The sequence below is a fragment of the Anser cygnoides genome, chromosome 32, assembly GCF_040182565.1.
Source record: "Anser cygnoides isolate HZ-2024a breed goose chromosome 32, Taihu_goose_T2T_genome, whole genome shotgun sequence".
NCBI lineage: Eukaryota > Metazoa > Chordata > Aves > Anseriformes > Anatidae > Anser > Anser cygnoides.
This window is the reverse complement of record NC_089904.1, coordinates 2,629,741-2,657,281: the sequence shown is the minus strand read 5'-3', so window position 1 is coordinate 2,657,281 and position 27,541 is coordinate 2,629,741. Positions and strand designations below refer to the sequence as shown.

The 27,541-nt window shown below is 58.8% G+C and overlaps 3 protein-coding genes across 15 annotated transcripts in view; 2 read left to right on the top strand and 1 right to left on the bottom strand.

Moving 5' to 3' along the window:
* The first annotated feature begins 10,693 nt into the window (after window positions 1-10,693).
* Window positions 10,694-13,000, top strand: LOC136787992 (RIMS-binding protein 3C-like). The gene has a single exon (XM_066985437.1). It carries the CDS (start codon window positions 10,694-10,696, stop codon window positions 12,998-13,000), a length of 2,307 nt encoding a protein of 768 aa, XP_066841538.1.
* Window positions 13,001-17,868: 4,868 nt separating this feature from the next.
* LOC136788011 (RIMS-binding protein 3C-like) lies at window positions 17,869-20,327 on the top strand. The gene has a single exon (XM_066985496.1). It carries the CDS (start codon window positions 18,004-18,006, stop codon window positions 20,308-20,310), a length of 2,307 nt encoding a protein of 768 aa, XP_066841597.1. The 5' UTR covers window positions 17,869-18,003; the 3' UTR covers window positions 20,311-20,327.
* Window positions 20,328-23,056: 2,729 nt separating this feature from the next.
* LOC136788012 (involucrin-like) overlaps window positions 23,057-27,541 on the bottom strand; it is a 43,033-nt gene continuing 38,548 nt past the window's right edge. For 6 of the 13 annotated variants that reach the window (XM_066985521.1, XM_066985512.1, XM_066985511.1 and 3 more), the window contains 6 exons: window positions 26,276-26,499; window positions 25,932-26,019; window positions 25,796-25,840; window positions 24,499-24,722; window positions 24,173-24,242; window positions 23,534-23,982 (listed from right to left, as the gene is read on the bottom strand). In XM_066985521.1, coding sequence (XP_066841622.1) covers window positions 23,663-23,982; window positions 24,173-24,242; window positions 24,499-24,722; window positions 25,796-25,840; window positions 25,932-26,019; window positions 26,276-26,499 — 971 coding nt within the window. In that variant the 3' untranslated portion in view covers window positions 23,534-23,662. Of the gene's footprint in view, window positions 23,983-24,172; window positions 24,243-24,498; window positions 24,723-25,795; window positions 25,841-25,931; window positions 26,020-26,275; window positions 26,500-27,541 lie in introns of all 13 variants that reach the window. The other 7 variants (XM_066985522.1, XM_066985517.1, XM_066985518.1 and 4 more) reach the window with 4 other exon arrangements.

The following is a 27,541-nucleotide window of genomic DNA, read 5'->3' as shown; positions in this document are numbered from 1 at the left end:
CTCAACCTTCCCCACAGCAGCCCATGCAGCACTATGCTCTGTACTTCTGGCTAGAACTGACTTGATATTGCACCAATGTGTTTTGTCTACTGCTGAGCCGTGCTGGCACAGCATCAGGACTCCCACAGCGCCCTCCCTCTGCCACCCCCCAGCCCCAAATCCAGTCGGCTGGCTGTGGGCAAGAGGTGGGGAGGGGGCATTGCCAGGGCAGCTGACCCAAAAAGACCAAAGGGATAGTCCATACGGCAACGTCACGCTCAGCAATAAAAGCTGTGGAAGGGGAGGGAGAAGGGGGGGAGACACAGGGGACACAGATTCCTTGGTCAAGATCTTTATTTATTCCTCCGATTCCTCCGTTTCTTCCTTCCTCTCCTGCTGCAAGATCTCAGTTCATCATCGCTATCCTGCAGGAGATCACGTAGCTCTGGAGGCACAGTTGTCACCAGGTCATCGTCTGAAACTTCTTCTACCAAATTAGAGGGGACAAATCCTCTCGTGCCATCCGTCAGCTCTCCCACAAACCAGCCGTCTTCATCCATGTCTCCATAGACATAGACGTATTCTCCCGCAGTCAGAGGAAGCTCTGCTTCGGGGTGCTCATTAGGACCCTCGAAAGGATCGTAGCTGTATCGAGCTAAAAATTTTCGAAGTTTTAGCGATTCTTCTTCCGAGGACTGCAGGATGAAGGACACATGCTCTGCTCCTGCTTCTTCGTTCCCATGCACAGGGCCCTCGTCTGAAAGAAGGCGGCACCCAGGACTGTTGTGTGCGGCATCTGATGTCCAGGTGCTTGTGTGGGATGCCGGGACCTTGGTTGCCTCCTCAGAAACATCAGAGCTGTCTTCGCGGTTGCAAAGGTCATGGGACTGCTCTGCATAGGCCTGTGCTGTGGGAGAAGATGTCACCTGTGGTAGTCCTGAACCGACACGGTTGGATTCTTTTCTTTTTTCTTGCTCAAGTTGCTGAGAGAGCAGCTCCCATTGTTGACTTTGGTGCTGATTCTGTTTCTCTAATTCTCTCAGCTGCGCTTGAGACGCTTGCGTGTCTTCCTCATGTGTCCTTCTTTGCTCTGCCCAAGCCCTCTGCAAATGCTCAACTTCCTCTTTCTTCTTCTGCAGCAGTCGCCTTGTTTCCTCGAGGTCGTTCTCCTGTTGTTGCCTTCGTCCTGCCAGTTGTCTCATGGCTTTCAGTTCACAACCCAGATCTTGCAGTCGTGTTTGAAGACGTTTGGCCTCTCCGATGGCAGAATTTCGCTGCTCTGTCACTTGCACGAGTTTCCCCTTCAGAGCAGCGTTGTCAGATCGAACCTCGTCTATCCGCTCCTTCTGCCCACGGAGCTGAGAATTTTCTTCTGCGCGCCTGGCATTTTCATTTGTCATCTCTCTCAGACGCACTTTCAGCTCCTCGTACCTTTGCTGCAGTCTTGAGCGTTCCTGATCCAGGTTCCTGTGAGGCCTAAGTTTTGTCCCAGCCTCGGTTTCCGATTCCCCTCTCTGCTGCTGGTCGACCTGCTCTGTCTTTGCAGCAGTCTTTCCAGATTTCAGGGCGATCTCTTTCAGTTGCCTGGTGTTTTCTTTCAGGTGCTTGGTAAGGAGGCCTAGCATACTAGTCTTCTGCTGGAGCCTCTCCACCTCCTCCCCCAGTTCCAGAGCGCTTTCCTTCCCCAGAAGGCGGGTCTCCTCTTGAAGGACACCGCATTGCCTCTGCAGGTCCTCCAGGGCATGCTGCAGATGAGCTTTCTCCTGCAGCAGCTGGCTGTCTCCACTGCCAGGTGGGCAGGCCTCTTGTTGCGCTGCCACCTGAACACCCACGTCTGTGACCGCCCGCCCGCAGCTCTTCCCTTCTCCCTGGAGGTGAGCTTTTAAGCTGGAGTGGGTTGTCTGCTGCCCTCCTCCCCCAGCAGCACCAGATGCACCGGGGCTCTTCGAAGAGCAGGTCCCGGTGGTCCCTGCGCCCAGGCGAGTCTGCAGGCGGTGCCAGGCCGCAGCCCTGTCTTCGCTGTGGGAGGCAGACGGCCTCCCCTCAGCCTGCTCCAGGATGTACTGCTGGAAGAGCCTTCTCTGCAGTTCCAGTTCATTTTGGAGGCTTACGATGCGGGCGGTCTGCTTGCTGTCCTTCCGCCAGTGGAGCTGCCTGTGGACCTCCTGCAGCTTGCTGCGGGCCTCGCTGCTGCTGCTGCAGCCGTGCCTCACCAGCTCCTCGGCCAGCTCCTGCTGCAGGTCCCGCGCCTGGCGGACGGCGTCGTCCCGCTGCTCTTGGAGCAACTCCTGTGCCTGGCGCCACTCGGCCTCCTTCTCACGCAGCAGCTGACGGATCTCTGTTGCCCGCTGCTTCTGGCTCAGCTCCCACAGCCGCTGCAGCTCCCGTGCCCGTTGCTGCTCCCATCTGGAGCGTAGCTTCTCAGCCAGAAGCTGCCGCTCCTGCTCTGCCATCTTCTTTATCTGGCGGGTTTCATCAGCAAAGCAGCGGTGCAGCTCCTGCGAGTGGAGACGCTCAGCCTCCAGCTGGGCCCGCAGCGCCTCCAGTTCCTGCCTGTGCTCCTCCTGCTGCACAGGCCTGCTGGGGGGTCGCGCTGGGCCCCGACGGGATGAGGGGTGACTGTGCGCCACGGGCCCCTGGCCCACACCACCCCGGATCATGGCTTAAGGAATGAGAACGATGAACGTTCACCAAACGCTGCCAGCAATAGCCACCAGCGATCGCACGGCCTGGGCCTCTGAGGGACAGCAGCCTCTGAGCCCTCAGCAGACACCGGCTCCCAGCACCGCGCAGCAGCAGAGGTCGCCTCTGCCACTGGCCCGGCCTGGGCGAGCGCGGCCTTATATAGTGTCCGGGTGATGGCGTCATAGAGGAGGGATGACGTCATATGACCTCGTTAACAACCCTTCTAGGGGTTGTTAACCCTCGTTAACAACCCATGCTAATGGCTGTGTAATGCTGTATGTCATCACTACCACGCTTCCCACACTAAAGGACAGACGTGGTCCAGACCCGTAAGCTGTGCCCGTGCCTGAGGCCTCACAGACACATTCTCGTTGCGCACCTGCGCGGGGGCTCCGTCTGCACTCGTTAACAACCCTTCACCTCCCTCCTCTGCACCCCTTGCGCTGAGGCTGTCGGGGTGTGTCCGGGCGGGCACGCACCATATAAGGTCATATGACGTCATCCCTCCTCTATGACGCCATCACCCGGACACTATATAAGGCCGCGCTCGCCCAGGCCGGGCCAGTGGCAGAGGCGACCTCTGCTGCTGCGCGGTGCTGGGAGCCGGTGTCTGCTGAGGGCTCAGAGGCTGCTGTCCCTCAGAGGCCCAGGCCGTGCGATCGCTGGTGGCTATTGCTGGCAGCGTTTGGTGAACGTTCATCGTTCTCATTCCTTAAGCCATGATCCGGGGTGGTGTGGGCCAGGGGCCCGTGGCGCACAGTCACCCCTCATCCCGTCGGGGCCCAGCGCGACCCCCCAGCAGGCCTGTGCAGCAGGAGGAGCACAGGCAGGAGCTGGAGGCGCTGCGGGCCCAGCTGGAGGCCGAGCGTCTCCACTCGCAGGAGCTGCACCGCCGCTTTGCTGATGAAACCCGCCAGATAAAGAAGATGGCAGAGCAGGAGCGGCAGCTTCTGGCTGAGAAGCTACGCTCCAGATGGGAGCAGCAACGGGCACGGGAGCTGCAGCGGCTGTGGGAGCTGAGCCAGAAGCAGCGGGCAACAGAGATCCGTCAGCTGCTGCGTGAGAAGGAGGCCGAGTGGCGCCAGGCACAGGAGTTGCTCCAAGAGCAGCGGGACGACGCCGTCTGCCAGGCGCGGGACCTGCAGCAGGAGCTGGCCGAGGAGCTGGTGAGGCACGGCTGCAGCAGCAGCAGCGAGGCCCGCAGCAAGCTGCAGGAGGTCCACAGGCAGCTCCACTGGCGGAAGGACAGCAAGCAGACCGCCCGCATCGTAAGCCTCCAAAATGAACTGGAACTGCAGAGAAGGCTCTTCCAGCAGTACATCCTGGAGCAGGCTGAGGGGAGGCCGTCTGCCTCCCACAGCGAAGACAGGGCTGCGGCCTGGCACCGCCTGCAGACTCGCCTGGGCGCAGGGACCACCGGGACCTGCTCTTCGAAGAGCCCCGGTGCATCTGGTGCTGCTGGGGGAGGAGGGCAGCAGACAACCCACTCCAGCTTAAAAGCTCACCTCCAGGGAGAAGGGAAGAGCTGCGGGCGGGCGGTCACAGACGTGGGTGTTCAGGTGGCAGCGCAACAAGAGGCCTGCCCACCTGGCAGTGGAGACAGCCAGCTGCTGCAGGAGAAAGCTCATCTGCAGCATGCCCTGGAGGACCTGCAGAGGCAATGCGGTGTCCTTCAAGAGGAGACCCGCCTTCTGGGGAAGGAAAGCGCTCTGGAACTGGGGGAGGAGGTGGAGAGGCTCCAGCAGAAGACTAGTATGCTAGGCCTCCTTACCAAGCACCTGAAAGAAAACACCAGGCAACTGAAAGAGACCGACCTGAAATCTGGAAAGACTGCTGCAAAGACAGAGCAGGTCGACCAGCAGCAGAGAGGGGAATCGGAAACCGAGGCTGGGACAAAACTTAGGCCTCACAGGAACCTGGATCAGGAACGCTCAAGACTGCAGCAAAGGTACGAGGAGCTGAAAGTGCGTCTGAGAGAGATGACAAATGAAAATGCCAGGCGCGCAGAAGAAAATTCTCAGCTCCGTGGGCAGAAGGAGCGGATAGACGAGGTTCGATCTGACAACGCTGCTCTGAAGGGGAAACTCGTGCAAGTGACAGAGCAGCGAAATTCTGCCATCGGAGAGGCCAAACGTCTTCAAACACGACTGCAAGATCTGGGTTGTGAACTGAAAGCCATGAGACAACTGGCAGGACGAAGGCAACAACAGGAGAACGACCTCGAGGAAACAAGGCGACTGCTGCAGAAGAAGAAAGAGGAAGTTGAGCATTTGCAGAGGGCTTGGGCAGAGCAAAGAAGGACACATGAGGAAGACACGCAAGCGTCTCAAGCGCAGCTGAGAGAATTAGAGAAACAGAATCAGCACCAAAGTCAACAATGGGAGCTGCTCTCTCAGCAACTTGAGCAAGAAAAAAGAAAAGAATCCAACCGTGTCGGTTCAGGACTACCACAGGTGACATCTTCTCCCACAGCACAGGCCTATGCAGAGCAGTCCCATGACCTTTGCAACCGCGAAGACAGCTCTGATGTTTCTGAGGAGGCAACCAAGGTCCCGGCATCCCACACAAGCACCTCGACATCAGATGCCGCACACAACAGTCCTGGGTGCCGCCTTCTTTCAGACGAGGGCCCTGTGCATGGGAACGAAGAAGCAGGAGCAGAGCATGTGTCCTTCATCCTGCAGTCCTCGGAAGAAGAATCGCTAAAACTTCGAAAATTTTTAGCTCGATATAGCTACGATCCTTTCGAGGGTCCTAATGAGCACCCCGAAGCAGAGCTTCCTCTGACTGCGGGAGAATACGTTTATGTCTATGGAGACATGGATGAAGACGGCTGGTTTGTGGGAGAGCTGACGGATGGCACGAGAGGATTTGTCCCCTCTAATTTGGTAGAAGAAGTTTCAGACGATGACCTGGTGACAACTGTGCCTCCAGAGCTACGTGATCTCCTGCAGGATAGCGATGATGAGCTGAGATCTTGCAGCAGGAGAGGAAGGAAGAAACGGAGGAATCGGAGGAATAAATAAAGATCTTGACCAAGGAATCTGTGTCCCCTGTGTCTCCCCCCCTTCTCCCTCCCCTTCCACAGCTTTTATTGCTGAGCGTGACGTTGCCGTATGGACTATCCCTTTGGTCTTTTTGGGTCAGCTGCCCTGGCAATGCCCCCTCCCCACCTCTTGCCCACAGCCAGCCGACTGGATTTGGGGCTGGGGGGTGGCAGAGGGAGGGCGCTGTGGGAGTCCTGATGCTGTGCCAGCACGGCTCAGCAGTAGACAAAACACATTGGTGCAATATCAAGTCAGTTCTAGCCAGAAGTACAGAGCATAGTGCTGCATGGGCTGCTGTGGGGAAGGTTGAGTCCATCCCAGGCAGACCCAGAACACCATACCCACCGTGGTGGGGATGGTATGACCAGGCAGGGTCTAGAGGGGTGGCTGGATCCCCACTGAAAAAGTCGTCGGGGGGCTGGGAATGATGGGGAAGGGTCTGGATGGTGTGGTGGGAGCTCCTACGCTCACCCAAGTGAGCAAGCAGTATGAGTGTTCTCCAAGGGATGTCAGCTCTGCGCGTGCATGCGCCGGTCAATCTCTAGGGGTGAGAGCACAGCGTGGCCAGCTCCACAGCTCGCTTTGGAGCCTCCTTTTTCCTTCATTCTCGGTCACAATGGTGACCAAGACTCTGCTTTACGCGGCTTGTGGAAAGGCTGCTCAGCCTGTAACTTGTGAAGCTTCTGCTCCCTGCTACGAGCTGCTTGGAAAGGCCCGGCTCTTTCAGAACCCACTTTCCCCTTTGGACCAACGGCCCAGGTGTGCTCGGGGCAGCGGTCTGTGCCAGCTGTGACGCATTTCACACCATTGCTGCTTCTGGAAGCCTGCTGCAGGCCCACCGTGCCTGCTGCCGCCATCGTTCACCCGGCTCTGCCACAAGCACCTTGTTTCTCCTCAGGTGTGGCCTCGAGTGAGCTGTCCCCTCCTGGCTGCCTGCAGGAGAGCTTCAGGGGCCTCAAAGAGAAGGCTCTGCTGGGCTCCGCTGTCACTTTGCCCTTTGGAACAAAAGCGCAAACCTGCGCTACAGCACCGCCGTCGTGCAGCCATCTGGGAGCACAACCAACAGGCTCCCTGAGAATCCCCCGTGCCCCCCAGCGTGCCCCCCATTTTCACTCGCCTGTGCCCCCGCTCCCATATGTCCCCCTTTCCCCTCACTATTTCAACTCCCATGTCCCCACCAGTAGTTTCCCAGTGAGCTACGTCCACGGGGCCTGAGGGAACCGGTGGACTTGCTAAGCCACTGGTCATCATACAGGAGAGGCTGTGGAAGTCTGTTTAAGTAGTTCCCACTGACTGGAGGAGAGGAAACATAGCCCCCATTCTACAAAGGGGAAAATGGAAGACCTGGGAGCTACAAGCCTTCCTCCCTTTGTGGGGGTGCAGAGCCTTCACCACCCTCAGGCGGGAGGCAGAGCTGAGGCAGGGCCGGGCTGGGTGGGGGGGGGCGCTCTGGAAGGTTCTGTGCTGTGGGGCGTGCTGGGGGGGGGCACTGGGAGGGGCTGTCCTTAAGGTCAGTGGTCATTAAGGTCCCCTCCAACCCAAAGCATTCTAGGATTCTGTTTCTAAAAACACCTCTTCTGTTCCATCCCAGTAATAATAAACAGCACAAGCAGAAATCAGCTCTGCCAGCCTGGGGTGTCCCCATGCATTCAGGTCGTCCTCATCCCCCCCACACTCACGCTACAGCCTGCCCCATGGGAGGCCAAGGGGAGATGTTTCCCCTGCAGTTGCAGCTCTCCAGCAAAGGCCCTGGACTGAATGGAACAGGCGGTGCTGGAGCTACACCGGGGGTGCTTGGAGGGCTTGTAGGCACAGTAAAAGATGCATTTCAAACAGCCCAGCTGGGCCCTGCTCGTGTCCCGCAGCCCGAAGGAGATGCCAGCACGGACGCGCTTTGAACCAGGGCATTTACTGGGGTAAATCCAGGTATGGGGGGCAGTGACCCACCCCTGGGTGCTACTGACCACTGGTCAATATGCAGATCCCTGAGGAATGCCACTCGTTACTGGTTTCTGCCTGGACACTGAGCCTCTGACCGCTACTCTTTGAGTGCAACCATCTCGCCAATTCCTTACCCACCGAGTTGTCCGTCCATCCGATCCATGTCTCTCCAGTTTAGAGATCATGGGGGACAGTGCAAGTGCTTTGCACGAGTCCAGGTAGATGATGTCCGTTGCTCTTTCCCTACCCACCAATGCTGCAACCCCATCATAGAAGGGCACCAGATTTGTCAGGCATGATCTGCCCCGAGTGAAGCCGTGTTGTCTGTCACCAATCGCCTCCTTATTTTCTATAGCCCTCAGCAACAACTTCTCAGGTACGACGGACAGTGGGTGGTGAAGGCTGTGCACCCCCACAAAGGGAGGAAGGCCATGGGCGGAGCTTTGCTCCCCTTTAACAGGGAGGAGGAGAACTCCTCCATTTTCACTTGCGTGTGCCCCCACTCCTATATGACCCCCTTTCCCCTCACCAGTTCAACTCCTACTCTAGGGCATCCCCCCCACAGTTACCCCCAGCTACGTGCCCCGGGTGCCCCCCAGCACCGTGTGTTCCCTCCCCTAGTGCCCCCCCCCAGCACGCCCCACAGCACAGAACCTTCCAGAGCGCCCCCCCCACCCAGCCCGGCCCTGCCTCAGCTCTGCTCATTCGGACAGGCTTGGACCTGTTCAGTACCGGTTCAGTACCCCACAGTAAATGGGCACAGGGCACCTGAGGGGACACTCACCACAGCCAGGAAATGGCACCTCTTCTCCTCGCCAGTTCCTCCGTCTTCTGTAGGTCAACACAAGGTAGGGACACTTGTCAGGCCCCACCGCACAGTCCGGGCTCGTGCCCAAGAGCAGGAGTTACCTGCAGGAGCACAGCCCGGGCCTGGACCAGGCGCTCCATTTCGCTCCTGTCCCTAGGGAGCCCCGTGCTGGCGGGGGCAGGGGCAGGGGTTGTCATGGGCTCTCCCCCTTACCAGTCGTGCTTCCAGCACCTCTGACATCACACACCCCTGTGCCACGGCCTCCAGTTCCATCTGCTGCTGCCTGCAAGTAACAGGGTTTTTGGTTGGGTGAGTGCAGAACTCCATCACCACGGGGGCTCCCCAGCAGCACGTGCACACCCCAGGACCGGGATGGGGCTCCTCTGTCACGCCAGGTGCTGATCAGAACTCGCTCCCACACTCCATCCCTGGTTGCCCGGCTCCAGCCCTGGCGGTCCCATTGCTCCGCTGGGTGCTGCGGAGAACCCCCTGGGTACAAGTGTGGGGCAAGGGAGGGGAGGGGGGCAGTCCTCACTCACCAGGCATGTTCTGTTTCCTTCTCCTCTATATCCTCTTGTAGATGCCTTAATTCCTGACGCAGCACCTGGGAGACAGAATTGTTGACTCCCTGTGCCCGCTGCAGCCCTCCTCCACATCACCCACCCTGTGCCAGCGGGCACCCCCACGGTTCCCCTTGGCCCCTGCACGCTACCTTTCTCTGCTCCTCCTCCTCCCGCAGCTGCTCTTCCAGTTGGGCAATGTGCTGCAAAACAACAGGCACAGCATTCTGGACAGCGGTGCTGGGACCCAGGGACCCTCACTGCTCTCCAGCTCTGGGGCCATGCCGTCTAGCTCCCCCACTGCCCCAAGGCACAGGGAGACCTGGCGACTCACAGAGACAGGCACAGGGAAATGATGTCCCCCCCCCTTCCCTCTCCACCGCATTCTGGCACAAATGTCTGGCCCAGCTACACCGCTGCCTGAGGCCGCTGGGCTGCACAGAAGCAGCGCTGGCACCCCCCTCTCTGACCCTCTAAGGATGGGCCAACTTCTGCCCTCTGCCTTGCAGCCCACCTTCAGTTCGTCAGCTGTCGCTTCCTTCAGCTTCAGCTCAAATTTGCTGTGGGAGAGGAAGGGAAGAGGAGCAGCCATCAGGGCACTGGGGCACTGCTGTGAGATCTCTGCCTGGCTGGAGATCCTTGCCAGTGTCCCCTCCTGGCTGCCCTCGGGCACCGCGTCCCCTCTCCTACCCAGCCCTGCAGGCACTGAGGGGCAGGAAGAGGGACCCCCGGACCCAACTCCTCCATCTGGGCAACCATCCCTCCAGCTGCTGGAGCTCCAGACCCATGGGAAGGACACTCATAGGATCACAGAACCATAGAAGGGGTTGGGTTGGAAAGGCCCTTCAAGAGAATCAAATTCCAGTCCCCCTGCCGTGGGTAGGGACACCTTCCACTAGACCAGCTTGCTCCAAGCCCCGTCCAGCCTGGCCTTAAACACTTCCAGGGATGGGGCATCCACAGCTTCTCTGAGCAGCCTGTTCCAGTGCCTCGCCACCCTCTGAGTGAAGAATTTCTTCCTTGTATCTCATCTAAATCTACCCTCTTTTAGTTTAAAGCCATTACTCCTTGCCATGTATCACTGCGCTCCCCGGCTTTCTCCAGCTTTAGCTATCGGAAGGTTGTTCCAAACGTCTTAGAGGAGGGATGACGTCATATGACCTCGTTAACAACCCTTCTAGGGGTTGTTAACCCTCGTTAACAGCCCATGCTAATGGCTGTGTAATGCTGTATGTCATCACTACCACGCTTCCCACACTAAAGGACAGACGTGGCCCAGACCCGTAAGCTGTGCCCGTGCCTGAGGCCTCACAGACACATTCTCGTTGCGCACCTGCGCGGGGGCTCCGTCTGCACTCGTTAACAACCCTTCACCTCCCTCCTCTGCACCCCTTGCGCTGAGGCTGTCGGGGTGTGTCCGGGCGGGCACGCACCATATAAGGTCATATGACGTCATCCCTCCTTTATGACGCCATCACCCGGACACTATATAAGGCCGCGCTCGCCCAGGCCGGGCCAGTGGCAGAGGCGACCTCTGCTGCTGCGCGGTGCTGGGAGCCGGTGTCTGCTGAGGGCTCCGAGGCTGCTGTCCCTCAGAGGCCCAGGCCGTGCGATCGCTGGTGGCTATTGCTGGCAGCGTTTGGTGAACGTTCATCGTTCTCATTCCTTAAGCCATGATCCGGGGTGGTGTGGGCCAGGGGCCCGTGGCGCACAGTCACCCCTCATCCCGTCGGGGCCCAGCGCGACCCCCCAGCAGGCCTGTGCAGCAGGAGGAGCACAGGCAGGAGCTGGAGGCGCTGCGGGCCCAGCTGGAGGCCGAGCGTCTCCACTCGCAGGAGCTGCACCGCCGCTTTGCTGATGAAACCCGCCAGATAAAGAAGATGGCAGAGCAGGAGCGGCAGCTTCTGGCTGAGAAGCTACGCTCCAGATGGGAGCAGCAACGGGCACGGGAGCTGCAGCGGCTGTGGGAGCTGAGCCAGAAGCAGCGGGCAACAGAGATCCGTCAGCTGCTGCGTGAGAAGGAGGCCGAGTGGCGCCAGGCACAGGAGTTGCTCCAAGAGCAGCGGGACGACGCCGTCCGCCAGGCGCGGGACCTGCAGCAGGAGCTGGCCGAGGAGCTGGTGAGGCACGGCTGCAGCAGCAGCAGCGAGGCCCGCAGCAAGCTGCAGGAGGTCCACAGGCAGCTCCACTGGCGGAAGGACAGCAAGCAGACCGCCCGCATCGTAAGCCTCCAAAATGAACTGGAACTGCAGAGAAGGCTCTTCCAGCAGTACATCCTGGAGCAGGCTGAGGGGAGGCCGTCTGCCTCCCACAGCGAAGACAGGGCTGCGGCCTGGCACCGCCTGCAGACTCGCCTGGGCGCAGGGACCACCGGGACCTGCTCTTCGAAGAGCCCCGGTGCATCTGGTGCTGCTGGGGGAGGAGGGCAGCAGACAACCCACTCCAGCTTAAAAGCTCACCTCCAGGGAGAAGGGAAGAGCTGCGGGCGGGCGGTCACAGACGTGGGTGTTCAGGTGGCAGCGCAACAAGAGGCCTGCCCACCTGGCAGTGGAGACAGCCAGCTGCTGCAGGAGAAAGCTCATCTGCAGCATGCCCTGGAGGACCTGCAGAGGCAATGCGGTGTCCTTCAAGAGGAGACCCGCCTTCTGGGGAAGGAAAGCGCTCTGGAACTGGGGGAGGAGGTGGAGAGGCTCCAGCAGAAGACTAGTATGCTAGGCCTCCTTACCAAGCACCTGAAAGAAAACACCAGGCAACTGAAAGAGACCGACCTGAAATCTGGAAAGACTGCTGCAAAGACAGAGCAGGTCGACCAGCAGCAGAGAGGGGAATCGGAAACCGAGGCTGGGACAAAACTTAGGCCTCACAGGAACCTGGATCAGGAACGCTCAAGACTGCAGCAAAGGTACGAGGAGCTGAAAGTGCGTCTGAGAGAGATGACAAATGAAAATGCCAGGCGCGCAGAAGAAAATTCTCAGCTCCGTGGGCAGAAGGAGCGGATAGACGAGGTTCGATCTGACAACGCTGCTCTGAAGGGGAAACTCGTGCAAGTGACAGAGCAGCGAAATTCTGCCATCGGAGAGGCCAAACGTCTTCAAACACGACTGCAAGATCTGGGTTGTGAACTGAAAGCCATGAGACAACTGGCAGGACGAAGGCAACAACAGGAGAACGACCTCGAGGAAACAAGGCGACTGCTGCAGAAGAAGAAAGAGGAAGTTGAGCATTTGCAGAGGGCTTGGGCAGAGCAAAGAAGGACACATGAGGAAGACACGCAAGCGTCTCAAGCGCAGCTGAGAGAATTAGAGAAACAGAATCAGCACCAAAGTCAACAATGGGAGCTGCTCTCTCAGCAACTTGAGCAAGAAAAAAGAAAAGAATCCAACCGTGTCGGTTCAGGACTACCACAGGTGACATCTTCTCCCACAGCACAGGCCTATGCAGAGCAGTCCCATGACCTTTGCAACCGCGAAGACAGCTCTGATGTTTCTGAGGAGGCAACCAAGGTCCCGGCATCCCACACAAGCACCTCGACATCAGATGCCGCACACAACAGTCCTGGGTGCCGCCTTCTTTCAGACGAGGGCCCTGTGCATGGGAACGAAGAAGCAGGAGCAGAGCATGTGTCCTTCATCCTGCAGTCCTCGGAAGAAGAATCGCTAAAACTTCGAAAATTTTTAGCTCGATATAGCTACGATCCTTTCGAGGGTCCTAATGAGCACCCCGAAGCAGAGCTTCCTCTGACTGCGGGAGAATACGTTTATGTCTATGGAGACATGGATGAAGACGGCTGGTTTGTGGGAGAGCTGACGGATGGCACGAGAGGATTTGTCCCCTCTAATTTGGTAGAAGAAGTTTCAGACGATGACCTGGTGACAACTGTGCCTCCAGAGCTACGTGATCTCCTGCAGGATAGCGATGATGAGCTGAGATCTTGCAGCAGGAGAGGAAGGAAGAAACGGAGGAATCGGAGGAATAAATAAAGATCTTGACCAAGGAATCTGTGTCCCCTGTGTCTCCCCCCCTTCTCCCTCCCCTTCCACAGCTTTTATTGCTGAGCGTGACGTTGCCGTATGGACTATCCCTTTGGTCTTTTTGGGTCAGCTGCCCTGGCAATGCCCCCTCCCCACCTCTTGCCCACAGCCAGCCGACTGGATTTGGGGCTGGGGGGTGGCAGAGGGAGGGCGCTGTGGGAGTCCTGATGCTGTGCCAGCACGGCTCAGCAGTAGACAAAACACATTGGTGCAATATCAAGTCAGTTCTAGCCAGAAGTACAGAGCATAGTGCTGCATGGGCTGCTGTGGGGAAGGTTGAGTCCATCCCAGGCAGACCCAGAACACCATACCCACCGTGGTGGGGATGGTATGACCAGGCAGGGTCTAGAGGGGTGGCTGGATCCCCACTGAAAAAGTCGTCGGGGGGCTGGGAATGATGGGGAAGGGTCTGGATGGTGTGGTGGGAGCTCCTACGCTCACCCAAGTGAGCAAGCAGTATGAGTGTTCTCCAAGGGATGTCAGCTCTGCGCGTGCATGCGCCGGTCAATCTCTAGGGGTGAGAGCACAGCGTGGCCAGCTCCACAGCTCGCTTTGGAGCCTCCTTTTTCCTTCATTCTCGGTCACAATGGTGACCAAGACTCTGCTTTACGCGGCTTGTGGAAAGGCTGCTCAGCCTGTAACTTGTGAAGCTTCTGCTCCCTGCTACGAGCTGCTTGGAAAGGCCCGGCTCTTTCAGAACCCACTTTCCCCTTTGGACCAACGGCCCAGGTGTGCTCGGGGCAGCGGTCTGTGCCAGCTGTGACGCATTTCACACCATTGCTGCTTCTGGAAGCCTGCTGCAGGCCCACCGTGCCTGCTGCCGCCATCGTTCACCCGGCTCTGCCACAAGCACCTTGTTTCTCCTCAGGTGTGGCCTCGAGTGAGCTGTCCCCTCCTGGCTGCCTGCAGGAGAGCTTCAGGGGCCTCAAAGAGAAGGCTCTGCTGGGCTCCGCTGTCACTTTGCCCTTTGGAACAAAAGCGCAAACCTGCGCTACAGCACCGCCGTCGTGCAGCCATCTGGGAGCACAACCAACAGGCTCCCTGAGAATCCCCCGTGCCCCCCAGCGTGCCCCCCATTTTCACTCGCCTGTGCCCCCGCTCCCATATGTCCCCCTTTCCCCTCACTATTTCAACTCCCATGTCCCCACCAGTAGTTTCCCAGTGAGCTACGTCCACGGGGCCTGAGGGAACCGGTGGACTTGCTAAGCCACTGGTCATCATACAGGAGAGGCTGTGGAAGTCTGTTTAAGTAGTTCCCACTGACTGGAGGAGAGGAAACATAGCCCCCATTCTACAAAGGGGAAAATGGAAGACCTGGGAGCTACAAGCCTTCCTCCCTTTGTGGGGGTGCAGAGCCTTCACCACCCTCAGGCGGGAGGCAGAGCTGAGGCAGGGCCGGGCTGGGTGGGGGGGGGCGCTCTGGAAGGTTCTGTGCTGTGGGGCGTGCTGGGGGGGGGCACTGGGAGGGGCTGTCCTTAAGGTCAGTGGTCATTAAGGTCCCCTCCAACCCAAAGCATTCTAGGATTCTGTTTCTAAAAACACCTCTTCTGTTCCATCCCAGTAATAATAAACAGCACAAGCAGAAATCAGCTCTGCCAGCCTGGGGTGTCCCCATGCATTCAGGTCGTCCTCATCCCCCCCACACTCACGCTACAGCCTGCCCCATGGGAGGCCAAGGGGAGATGTTTCCCCTGCAGTTGCAGCTCTCCAGCAAAGGCCCTGGACTGAATGGAACAGGCGGTGCTGGAGCTACACCGGGGGTGCTTGGAGGGCTTGTAGGCACAGTAAAAGATGCATTTCAAACAGCCCAGCTGGGCCCTGCTCGTGTCCCGCAGCCCGAAGGAGATGCCAGCACGGACGCGCTTTGAACCAGGGCATTTACTGGGGTAAATCCAGGTATGGGGGGCAGTGACCCACCCCTGGGTGCTACTGACCACTGGTCAATATGCAGATCCCTGAGGAATGCCACTCGTTACTGGTTTCTGCCTGGACACTGAGCCTCTGACCGCTACTCTTTGAGTGCAACCATCTCGCCAATTCCTTACCCACCGAGTTGTCCGTCCATCCGATCCATGTCTCTCCAGTTTAGAGATCATGGGGGACAGTGCAAGTGCTTTGCACGAGTCCAGGTAGATGATGTCCGTTGCTCTTTCCCTACCCACCAATGCTGCAACCCCATCATAGAAGGGCACCAGATTTGTCAGGCATGATCTGCCCCGAGTGAAGCCGTGTTGTCTGTCACCAATCGCCTCCTTATTTTCTATAGCCCTCAGCAACAACTTCTCAGGTACGACGGACAGTGGGTGGTGAAGGCTGTGCACCCCCACAAAGGGAGGAAGGCCATGGGCGGAGCTTTGCTCCCCTTTAACAGGGAGGAGGAGAACTCCTCCATTTTCACTTGCGTGTGCCCCCACTCCTATATGACCCCCTTTCCCCTCACCAGTTCAACTCCTACTCTAGGGCATCCCCCCCACAGTTACCCCCAGCTACGTGCCCCGGGTGCCCCCCAGCACCGTGTGTTCCCTCCCCTAGTGCCCCCCCCCAGCACGCCCCACAGCACAGAACCTTCCAGAGCGCCCCCCCCACCCAGCCCGGCCCTGCCTCAGCTCTGCTCATTCGGACAGGCTTGGACCTGTTCAGTACCGGTTCAGTACCCCACAGTAAATGGGCACAGGGCACCTGAGGGGACACTCACCACAGCCAGGAAATGGCACCTCTTCTCCTCGCCAGTTCCTCCGTCTTCTGTAGGTCAACACAAGGTAGGGACACTTGTCAGGCCCCACCGCACAGTCCGGGCTCGTGCCCAAGAGCAGGAGTTACCTGCAGGAGCACAGCCCGGGCCTGGACCAGGCGCTCCATTTCGCTCCTGTCCCTAGGGAGCCCCGTGCTGGCGGGGGCAGGGGCAGGGGTTGTCATGGGCTCTCCCCCTTACCAGTCGTGCTTCCAGCACCTCTGACATCACACACCCCTGTGCCACGGCCTCCAGTTCCATCTGCTGCTGCCTGCAAGTAACAGGGTTTTTGGTTGGGTGAGTGCAGAACTCCATCACCACGGGGGCTCCCCAGCAGCACGTGCACACCCCAGGACCGGGATGGGGCTCCTCTGTCACGCCAGGTGCTGATCAGAACTCGCTCCCACACTCCATCCCTGGTTGCCCGGCTCCAGCCCTGGCGGTCCCATTGCTCCGCTGGGTGCTGCGGAGAACCCCCTGGGTACAAGTGTGGGGCAAGGGAGGGGAGGGGGGCAGTCCTCACTCACCAGGCATGTTCTGTTTCCTTCTCCTCTATATCCTCTTGTAGATGCCTTAATTCCTGACGCAGCACCTGGGAGACAGAATTGTTGACTCCCTGTGCCCGCTGCAGCCCTCCTCCACATCACCCACCCTGTGCCAGCGGGCACCCCCACGGTTCCCCTTGGCCCCTGCACGCTACCTTTCTCTGCTCCTCCTCCTCCCGCAGCTGCTCTTCCAGTTGGGCAATGTGCTGCAAAACAACAGGCACAGCATTCTGGACAGCGGTGCTGGGACCCAGGGACCCTCACTGCTCTCCAGCTCTGGGGCCATGCCGTCTAGCTCCCCCACTGCCCCAAGGCACAGGGAGACCTGGCGACTCACAGAGACAGGCACAGGGAAATGATGTCCCCCCCCCTTCCCTCTCCACCGCATTCTGGCACAAATGTCTGGCCCAGCTACACCGCTGCCTGAGGCCGCTGGGCTGCACAGAAGCAGCGCTGGCACCCCCCTCTCTGACCCTCTAAGGATGGGCCAACTTCTGCCCTCTGCCTTGCAGCCCACCTTCAGTTCGTCAGCTGTCGCTTCCTTCAGCTTCAGCTCAAATTTGCTGTGGGAGAGGAAGGGAAGAGGAGCAGCCATCAGGGCACTGGGGCACTGCTGTGAGATCTCTGCCTGGCTGGAGATCCTTGCCAGTGTCCCCTCCTGGCTGCCCTCGGGCACCGCGTCCCCTCTCCTACCCAGCCCTGCAGGCACTGAGGGGCAGGAAGAGGGACCCCCGGACCCAACTCCTCCATCTGGGCAACCATCCCTCCAGCTGCTGGAGCTCCAGACCCATGGGAAGGACACTCATAGGATCACAGAACCATAGAAGGGGTTGGGTTGGAAAGGCCCTTCAAGAGAATCAAATTCCAGTCCCCCTGCCGTGGGTAGGGACACCTTCCACTAGACCAGCTTGCTCCAAGCCCCGTCCAGCCTGGCCTTAAACACTTCCAGGGATGGGGCATCCACAGCTTCTCTGAGCAGCCTGTTCCAGTGCCTCGCCACCCTCTGAGTGAAGAATTTCTTCCTTGTATCTCATCTAAATCTACCCTCTTTTAGTTTAAAGCCATTACTCCTTGCCATGTATCACTGCGCTCCCCGGCTTTCTCCAGCTTTAGCTATCGGAAGGTTGTTCCAAACGTCTTAGAGGAGGGATGACGTCATATGACCTCGTTAACAACCCTTCTAGGGGTTGTTAACCCTCGTTAACAGCCCATGCTAATGGCTGTGTAATGCTGTATGTCATCACTACCACGCTTCCCACACTAAAGGACAGACGTGGCCCAGACCCGTAAGCTGTGCCCGTGCCTGAGGCCTCACAGACACATTCTCGTTGCGCACCTGCGCGGGGGCTCCGTCTGCACTCGTTAACAACCCTTCACCTCCCTCCTCTGCACCCCTTGCGCTGAGGCTGTCGGGGTGTGTCCGGGCGGGCACGCACCATATAAGGTCATATGACGTCATCCCTCCTTTATGACGCCATCACCCGGACACTATATAAGGCCGCGCTCGCCCAGGCCGGGCCAGTGGCAGAGGCGACCTCTGCTGCTGCGCGGTGCTGGGAGCCGGTGTCTGCTGAGGGCTCCGAGGCTGCTGTCCCTCAGAGGCCCAGGCCGTGCGATCGCTGGTGGCTATTGCTGGCAGCGTTTGGTGAACGTTCATCGTTCTCATTCCTTAAGCCATGATCCGGGGTGGTGTGGGCCAGGGGCCCGTGGCGCACAGTCACCCCTCATCCCGTCGGGGCCCAGCGCGACCCCCCAGCAGGCCTGTGCAGCAGGAGGAGCACAGGCAGGAGCTGGAGGCGCTGCGGGCCCAGCTGGAGGCCGAGCGTCTCCACTCGCAGGAGCTGCACCGCCGCTTTGCTGATGAAACCCGCCAGATAAAGAAGATGGCAGAGCAGGAGCGGCAGCTTCTGGCTGAGAAGCTACGCTCCAGATGGGAGCAGCAACGGGCACGGGAGCTGCAGCGGCTGTGGGAGCTGAGCCAGAAGCAGCGGGCAACAGAGATCCGTCAGCTGCTGCGTGAGAAGGAGGCCGAGTGGCGCCAGGCACAGGAGTTGCTCCAAGAGCAGCGGGACGACGCCGTCCGCCAGGCGCGGGACCTGCAGCAGGAGCTGGCCGAGGAGCTGGTGAGGCACGGCTGCAGCAGCAGCAGCGAGGCCCGCAGCAAGCTGCAGGAGGTCCACAGGCAGCTCCACTGGCGGAAGGACAGCAAGCAGACCGCCCGCATCGTAAGCCTCCAAAATGAACTGGAACTGCAGAGAAGGCTCTTCCAGCAGTACATCCTGGAGCAGGCTGAGGGGAGGCCGTCTGCCTCCCACAGCGAAGACAGGGCTGCGGCCTGGCACCGCCTGCAGACTCGCCTGGGCGCAGGGACCACCGGGACCTGCTCTTCGAAGAGCCCCGGTGCATCTGGTGCTGCTGGGGGAGGAGGGCAGCAGACAACCCACTCCAGCTTAAAAGCTCACCTCCAGGGAGAAGGGAAGAGCTGCGGGCGGGCGGTCACAGACGTGGGTGTTCAGGTGGCAGCGCAACAAGAGGCCTGCCCACCTGGCAGTGGAGACAGCCAGCTGCTGCAGGAGAAAGCTCATCTGCAGCATGCCCTGGAGGACCTGCAGAGGCAATGCGGTGTCCTTCAAGAGGAGACCCGCCTTCTGGGGAAGGAAAGCGCTCTGGAACTGGGGGAGGAGGTGGAGAGGCTCCAGCAGAAGACTAGTATGCTAGGCCTCCTTACCAAGCACCTGAAAGAAAACACCAGGCAACTGAAAGAGACCGACCTGAAATCTGGAAAGACTGCTGCAAAGACAGAGCAGGTCGACCAGCAGCAGAGAGGGGAATCGGAAACCGAGGCTGGGACAAAACTTAGGCCTCACAGGAACCTGGATCAGGAACGCTCAAGACTGCAGCAAAGGTACGAGGAGCTGAAAGTGCGTCTGAGAGAGATGACAAATGAAAATGCCAGGCGCGCAGAAGAAAATTCTCAGCTCCGTGGGCAGAAGGAGCGGATAGACGAGGTTCGATCTGACAACGCTGCTCTGAAGGGGAAACTCGTGCAAGTGACAGAGCAGCGAAATTCTGCCATCGGAGAGGCCAAACGTCTTCAAACACGACTGCAAGATCTGGGTTGTGAACTGAAAGCCATGAGACAACTGGCAGGACGAAGGCAACAACAGGAGAACGACCTCGAGGAAACAAGGCGACTGCTGCAGAAGAAGAAAGAGGAAGTTGAGCATTTGCAGAGGGCTTGGGCAGAGCAAAGAAGGACACATGAGGAAGACACGCAAGCGTCTCAAGCGCAGCTGAGAGAATTAGAGAAACAGAATCAGCACCAAAGTCAACAATGGGAGCTGCTCTCTCAGCAACTTGAGCAAGAAAAAAGAAAAGAATCCAACCGTGTCGGTTCAGGACTACCACAGGTGACATCTTCTCCCACAGCACAGGCCTATGCAGAGCAGTCCCATGACCTTTGCAACCGCGAAGACAGCTCTGATGTTTCTGAGGAGGCAACCAAGGTCCCGGCATCCCACACAAGCACCTGGACATCAGATGCCGCACACAACAGTCCTGGGTGCCGCCTTCTTTCAGACGAGGGCCCTGTGCATGGGAACGAAGAAGCAGGAGCAGAGCATGTGTCCTTCATCCTGCAGTCCTCGGGAGAAGAATCGCTAAAACTTCGAAAATTTTTAGCTCGATACAGCTACGATCCTTTCGAGGGTCCTAATGAGCACCCCGAAGCAGAGCTTCCTCTGACTGCGGGAGAATACGTTTATGTCTATGGAGACATGGATGAAGACGGCTGGTTTGTGGGAGAGCTGACGGATGGCACGAGAGGATTTGTCCCCTCTAATTTGGTAGAAGAAGTTTCAGACGATGACCTGGTGACAACTGTGCCTCCAGAGCTACGTGATCTCCTGCAGGATAGCGATGATGAGCTGAGATCTTGCAGCAGGAGAGGAAGGAAGAAACGGAGGAATCGGAGGAATAAATAAAGATCTTGACCAAGGAATCTGTGTCCCCTGTGTCTCCCCCCCTTCTCCCTCCCCTTCCACAGCTTTTATTGCTGAGCGTGACGTTGCCGTATGGACTATCCCTTTGGTCTTTTTGGGTCAGCTGCCCTGGCAATGCCCCCTCCCCACCTCTTGCCCACAGCCAGCCGACTGGATTTGGGGCTGGGGGGTGGCAGAGGGAGGGCGCTGTGGGAGTCCTGATGCTGTGCCAGCACGGCTCAGCAGTAGACAAAACACATTGGTGCAATATCAAGTCAGTTCTAGCCAGAAGTACAGAGCATAGTGCTGCATGGGCTGCTGTGGGGAAGGTTGAGTCCATCCCAGGCAGACCCAGAACACCATACCCACCGTGGTGGGGATGGTATGACCAGGCAGGGTCTAGAGGGGTGGCTGGATCCCCACTGAAAAAGTCGTCGGGGGGCTGGGAATGATGGGGAAGGGTCTGGATGGTGTGGTGGGAGCTCCTACGCTCACCCAAGTGAGCAAGCAGTATGAGTGTTCTCCAAGGGATGTCAGCTCTGCGCGTGCATGCGCCGGTCAATCTCTAGGGGTGAGAGCACAGCGTGGCCAGCTCCACAGCTCGCTTTGGAGCCTCCTTTTTCCTTCATTCTCGGTCACAATGGTGACCAAGACTCTGCTTTACGCGGCTTGTGGAAAGGCTGCTCAGCCTGTAACTTGTGAAGCTTCTGCTCCCTGCTACGAGCTGCTTGGAAAGGCCCGGCTCTTTCAGAACCCACTTTCCCCTTTGGACCAACGGCCCAGGTGTGCTCGGGGCAGCGGTCTGTGCCAGCTGTGACGCATTTCACACCATTGCTGCTTCTGGAAGCCTGCTGCAGGCCCACCGTGCCTGCTGCCGCCATCGTTCACCCGGCTCTGCCACAAGCACCTTGTTTCTCCTCAGGTGTGGCCTCGAGTGAGCTGTCCCCTCCTGGCTGCCTGCAGGAGAGCTTCAGGGGCCTCAAAGAGAAGGCTCTGCTGGGCTCCGCTGTCACTTTGCCCTTTGGAACAAAAGCGCAAACCTGCGCTACAGCACCGCCGTCGTGCAGCCATCTGGGAGCACAACCAACAGGCTCCCTGAGAATCCCCCGTGCCCCCCAGCGTGCCCCCCATTTTCACTCGCCTGTGCCCCCACTCCCATATGTCCCCCTTTCCCCTCACTATTTCAACTCCCATGTCCCCACCAGTAGTTTCCCAGTGAGCTACGTCCACGGGGCCTGAGGGAACCGGTGGACTTGCTAAGCCACTGGCCATCATACAGGAGAGGCTGTGGAATTCTGTTTAAGTAGTTCCCACTGACTGGAGGAGAGGAAACATAGCCCCCATTCTACAAAGGGGAAAATGGAAGACCTGGGAGCTACAAGCCTTCCTCCCTTTGTGGGGGTGCACAGCCTTCACCACCCTCAGGCGGGAGGCAGAGCTGAGGCAGGGCCGGGCTGGGGGGGGGGGGGCGCTCTGGAAGGTTCTGTGCTGTGGGGCGTGCTGGGGGGGGGCACTGGGAGGGGGTGTCCTTAAGGTCAGTGGTCATTAAGGTCCCCTCCAACCCAAAGCCTTCTAGGATTCTGTTTCTAAAAACACCTCTTCTGTTCCATCCCAGTAATAATAAACAGCACAAGCAGAAATCAGCTCTGCCAGCCTGGGGTGTCCCCATGCATTCAGGTCGTCCTCATCCCCCCCACACTCACGCTACAGCCTGCCCCATGGGAGGCCAAGGGGAGATGTTTCCCCTGCAGTTGCAGCTCTCCAGCAAAGGCCCTGGACTGAATGGAACAGGCGGTGCTGGAGCTACACCGGGGGTGCTTGGAGGGCTTGTAGGCACAGTAAAAGATGCATTTCAAACAGCCCAGCTGGGCCCTGCTCGTGTCCCGCAGCCCGAAGGAGATGCCAGCACGGACGCGCTTTGAACCAGGGCATTTACTGGGGTACTGTGTGTTACTGGCATTTACTGTGGGGTACTGAACCGGTACTGAACAGGTCCAAGCCTGTCCGAATGAGCAGAGCTGAGGCAGGGCCGGGCTGGGTGGGGGGGGCGCTCTGGAAGGTTCTGTGCTGTGGGGCGTGCTGGGGGGGGGCACTAGGGGAGGGAACACACGGTGCTGGGGGGCACCCGGGGCACGTAGCTGGGGGTAACTGTGGGGGGGATGCCCTAGAGTAGGAGTTGAACTGGTGAGGGGAAAGGGGGTCATATAGGAGTGGGGGCACACGCAAGTGAAAATGGAGGAGTTCTCCTCCTCCCTGTTAAAGGGGAGCAAAGCTCCGCCCATGGCCTTCCTCCCTTTGTGGGGGTGCACAGCCTTCACCACCCACTGTCCGTCGTACCTGAGAAGTTGTTGCTGAGGGCTATAGAAAATAAGGAGGCGATTGGTGACAGACAACACGGCTTCACTCGGGGCAGATCATGCCTGACAAATCTGGTGCCCTTCTATGATGGGGTTGCAGCATTGGTGGGTAGGGAAAGAGCAACGGACATCATCTACCTGGACTCGTGCAAAGCACTTGCACTGTCCCCCATGATCTCTAAACTGGAGAGACATGGATCGGATGGACGGACAACTCGGTGGGTAAGGAATTGGCGAGATGGTTGCACTCAAAGAGTAGCGGTCAGAGGCTCAGTGTCCAGGCAGAAACCAGTAACGAGTGGCATTCCTCAGGGATCTGCATATTGACCAGTGGTCAACAGCACCCAGGGGTGGGTCACTGTCCCCCATACCTGGATTTACCCCACTAAATGCCCTGGTTCAAAGCGCAAGGAGCTGTGAGGACCAGTTCAGTCCTGACTTGTTCCTACCATCTTCTTTAAACCCTTCCCTAGACTCTATGCCATGCTGGGAACAGCAGCCCCCGCTCAGCATTGGGGTGAGGGGCTGCTCACCCCATACATATCCACTGCTCGGGATAGCAGGCAGGTGAGGAAGCTGCCATCAGCGCACCCCAGGACCCTCCCGGATTGCTGATGTCTTGCGGTGTTATCCCTCCAGCACACAGATGGTGCTTGAAGTCCCCTGGGAGGACGGGGCCCTGCAAACGTGAAGTTTCTCCTACCTATCTGTAGAGGGACTCAGTACTTGTTTTTTTCCTGGTCAGTTCCCTTTCTTGCACAGGCACAGAGGAACTGGGCAGAGCAGCCTCGGTTTTATTTAGAGGAGATGGCAGTGGGGCGGCACGCCCTCACTGACCAGAGACAGGGTCTCTTCAAGGAAGTGTGCCAGGTCAGTGTAGGTGTCTTCTGGCAGCACATGAAGCAGCAGGTGGTAGAAGAACTCCCGGTCGTAACAGGAGGCGTAGAGCACCGCGACACCGAGCATGAAAGTGACGGCCAGCTCCACGCACAGGAAGATCAGGCAGAATGTCCTGTGGGGCAGAAAAAGAGCTGGAAAAAGGGCAGGCTGGACGCATCCCGCACCCATGCCAGAGGGGGCTGTTCTGGGAGCCCCACAGGCTGCCCCTCCAGGCATTTCTCATTGCTCATTCGGACAGGCTTGGACGTGAGCCTCCACAAGCCCGGGAAGACACCTCGGCATTGGGCAAACATGCCGCAGCAGGCGTCCTGGCCATCCCAGTCGCTGCAGGGGAACCTGGGTGGGCACAGGGCACCTGAGGGGACACTCACCACAGCCAGGAAATGGCACCTCTTCTCCTCGCCAGTTCCTCCGTCTTCTGTAGGTCAACACAAGGTAGGGACACTTGTCAGGCCCTACCGCACAGTCCGGGCTCGTGCCCAAGAGCAGGAGTTACCTGCAGGAGCACAGCCCGGGCCTGGACCAGGCGCTCCATTTCGCTCCTGTCCCTAGGGAGCCCCGTGCTGGCGGGGGCAGGGGCAGGGGTTGTCATGGGCTCTCCCCCTTACCAGTCGTGCTTCCAGCACCTCTGACATCACACACCCCTGTGCCACGGCCTCCAGTTCCATCTGCTGCTGCCTGCAAGTAACAGGGTTTTTGGTTGGGTGAGTGCAGAACTCCATCACCACGGGGGCTCCCCAGCAGCACGTGCACACCCCAGGACTGGGATGGGGCTCCTCTGTCACGCCAGGTGCTGATCAGAACTCGCTCCCACACTCCATCCCTGGTTGCCCGGCTCCAGCCCTGGCGGTCCCATTGCTCCGCTGGGTGCTGCGGAGAACCCCCTGGGTACAAGTGTGGGGCAAGGGAGGGGAGGGGGGCAGTCCTCACTCACCAGGCATGTTCTGTTTCCTTCTCCTCTATATCCTCTTGTAGATGCCTTAATTCCTGACGCAGCACCTGGGAGACAGAATTGTTGACTCCCTGTGCCCGCTCCAGCCCTCCTCCACATCACCCACCCTGTGCCAGCGGGCACCCCCACGGTTCCCCTTGGCCCCTGCACGCTACCTTTCTCTGCTCCTCCTCCTCCCGCAGCTGCTCTTCCAGTTGGGCAATGTGCTGCAAAACAACAGGCACAGCATTCTGGACAGCGGTGCTGGGACCCAGGGACCCTCACTGCTCTCCAGCTCTGGGGCCATGCCGTCTAGCTCCCCCACTGCCCCAAGGCACAGGGAGACCTGGCGACTCACAGAGACAGGCACAGGGAAATGATGTCCCCCCCCCTTCCCTCTCCACCGCATTCTGGCACAAATGTCTGGCCCAGCTACACCGCTGCCTGAGGCCGCTGGGCTGCACAGAAGCAGCGCTGGCACCCCCCTCTCTGACCCTCTAAGGATGGGCCAACTTCTGCCCTCTGCCTTGCAGCCCACCTTCAGTTCGTCAGCTGTCGCTTCCTTCAGCTTCAGCTCAAATTTGCTGTGGGAGAGGAAGGGAAGAGGAGCAGCCATCAGGGCACTGGGGCACTGCTGTGAGATCTCTGCCTGGCTGGAGATCCTTGCCAGTGTCCCCTCCTGGCTGCCCTCGGGCACCGCGTCCCCTCTCCTACCCAGCCCTGCAGGCACTGAGGGGCAGGAAGAGGGACCCCCGGACCCAACTCCTCCATCTGGGCAACCATCCCTCCAGCTGCTGGAGCTCCAGACCCATGGGAAGGACACTCATAGGATCACAGAACCATAGAAGGGGTTGGGTTGGAAAGGCCCTTCAAGAGAATCAAATTCCAGTCCCCCTGCCGTGGGTAGGGACACCTTCCACTAGACCAGCTTGCTCCAAGCCCCGTCCAGCCTGGCCTTAAACACTTCCAGGGATGGGGCATCCACAGCTTCTCTGAGCAGCCTGTTCCAGTGCCTCGCCACCCTCTGAGTGAAGAATTTCTTCCTTGTATCTCATCTAAATCTACCCTCTTTTAGTTTAAAGCCATTACTCCTTGCCATGTATCACTGCGCTCCCCGGCTTTCTCCAGATTTAGCTATCGGAAGGTTGTTCCAAAGGTCTCCCTGGAGCTTCCTCTCCACCTGGCAGGATATCCTTGCCATTCTCCTTGAATTTGTCATTGATAAGATCATCGCCACCAGCCATCTCTTCCTACCTCAAGCCTTCTGTGATTCTCTGACTCTGAGGGTCTGTGAACTCACCTTCAACGATTCCACCAACTCCTGAAGCTGGGCCACGCAACGTTTCTGCAAAGAGGAGCGGGAGAGAGGCACTTAGCCCCTGACACTGCCCTAGCTGTCACAGCTGAGGGACACGGACAGAGGAGGGGACACTGACCTCTCTGGTGAGCTCCATCGGGTGGAGCACACCCCTGTGGTGGTGCACACACCCCTGTGTCACGGCCTGCAGTTCCATCTGCTGCTGCCTGCAAGTAACAGGGTTTTTGGTTGGGTGAGTGCAGAACTCCATCACCACGGGGGCTCCCCAGCAGCACGTGCACACCCCAGGACCGGGATGGGGCTCCTCTGTCACGCCAGGTGCTGATCAGAACTCGCTCCCACACTCCATCCCTGGTTGCCCGGCTCCAGCCCTGGCGGTCCCATTGCTCCGCTGGGTGCTGCGGAGAAGCCCCTGGGTACAAGTGTGCGGCAAGGGAGGGGAGGGGGGCAGTCCTCACTCACCAGGCATGTTCTGTTTCCTTCTCCTCTATATCCTCTTGTAGATGCCTTAATTCCTGACGCAGCACCTGGGAGACAGAATTGTTGACTCCCTGTGCCCGCTCCAGCCCTCCTCCACATCACCCACCCTGTGCCAGCGGGCACCCCCACGGTTCCCCTTGGCCCCTGCACGCTACCTTTCTCTGCTCCTCCTCCTCCCGCAGCTGCTCTTCCAGTTGGGCAATGTGCTGCAAAACAACAGGCACAGCATTCTGGACAGCGGTGCTGGGACCCAGGGACCCTCACTGCTCTCCAGCTCTGGGGCCATGCCGTCTAGCTCCCCCACTGCCCCAAGGCACAGGGAGACCTGGCGACTCACAGAGACAGGCACAGGGAAATGATGTCCCCCCCCTTCCCTCTCCACCGCATTCTGGCACAAATGTCTGGCCCAGCTACACCGCTGCCTGAGGCCGCTGGGCTGCACAGAAGCAGCGCTGGCACCCCCCTCTCTGACCCTCTAAGGATGGGCCAACTTCTGCCCTCTGCCTTGCAGCCCACCTTCAGTTCGTCAGCTGTCGCTTCCTTCAGCTTCAGCTCAAATTTGCTGTGGGAGAGGAAGGGAAGAGGAGCAGCCATCAGGGCACTGGGGCACTGCTGTGAGATCTCTGCCTGGCTGGAGATCCTTGCCAGTGTCCCCTCCTGGCTGCCCTCGGGCACCGCGTCCCCTCTCCTACCCAGCCCTGCAGGCACTGAGGGGCAGGAAGAGGGACCCCCGGACCCAACTCCTCCATCTGGGCAACCATCCCTCCAGCTGCTGGAGCTCCAGACCCATGGGAAGGACACTCATAGGATCACAGAACCATAGAAGGGGTTGGGTTGGAAAGGCCCTTCAAGAGAATCAAATTCCAGTCCCCCTGCCGTGGGTAGGGACACCTTCCACTAGACCAGCTTGCTCCAAGCCCCGTCCAGCCTGGCCTTAAACACTTCCAGGGATGGGGCATCCACAGCTTCTCTGAGCAGCCTGTTCCAGTGCCTCGCCACCCTCTGAGTGAAGAATTTCTTCCTTGTAGTGCCTCGCCACCCTCTGAGTGAAGAATTTCTTCCTTGTATCTCATCTAAATCTACCCTCTTTTAGTTTAAAGCCATTACTCCTTGCCATGTATCACTGCGCTCCCCGGCTTTCTCCAGATTTAGCTATCGGAAGGTTGTTCCAAAGGTCTCCCTGGAGCTTCCTCTCCACCTGGCAGGATATCCTTGCCATTCTCCTTGAATTTGTCATTGATAAGATCA

Bases quoted from the DNA above. Each gene is read 5' to 3' on its own strand.
- LOC136787992 (XM_066985437.1), top strand. From the start codon at position 10,694: ATGATCCGGGGTGGTGTGGGCCAGGGGCCCGTGGCGCACAGTCACCCC.
- LOC136788011 (XM_066985496.1), top strand. From the start codon at position 18,004: ATGATCCGGGGTGGTGTGGGCCAGGGGCCCGTGGCGCACAGTCACCCC.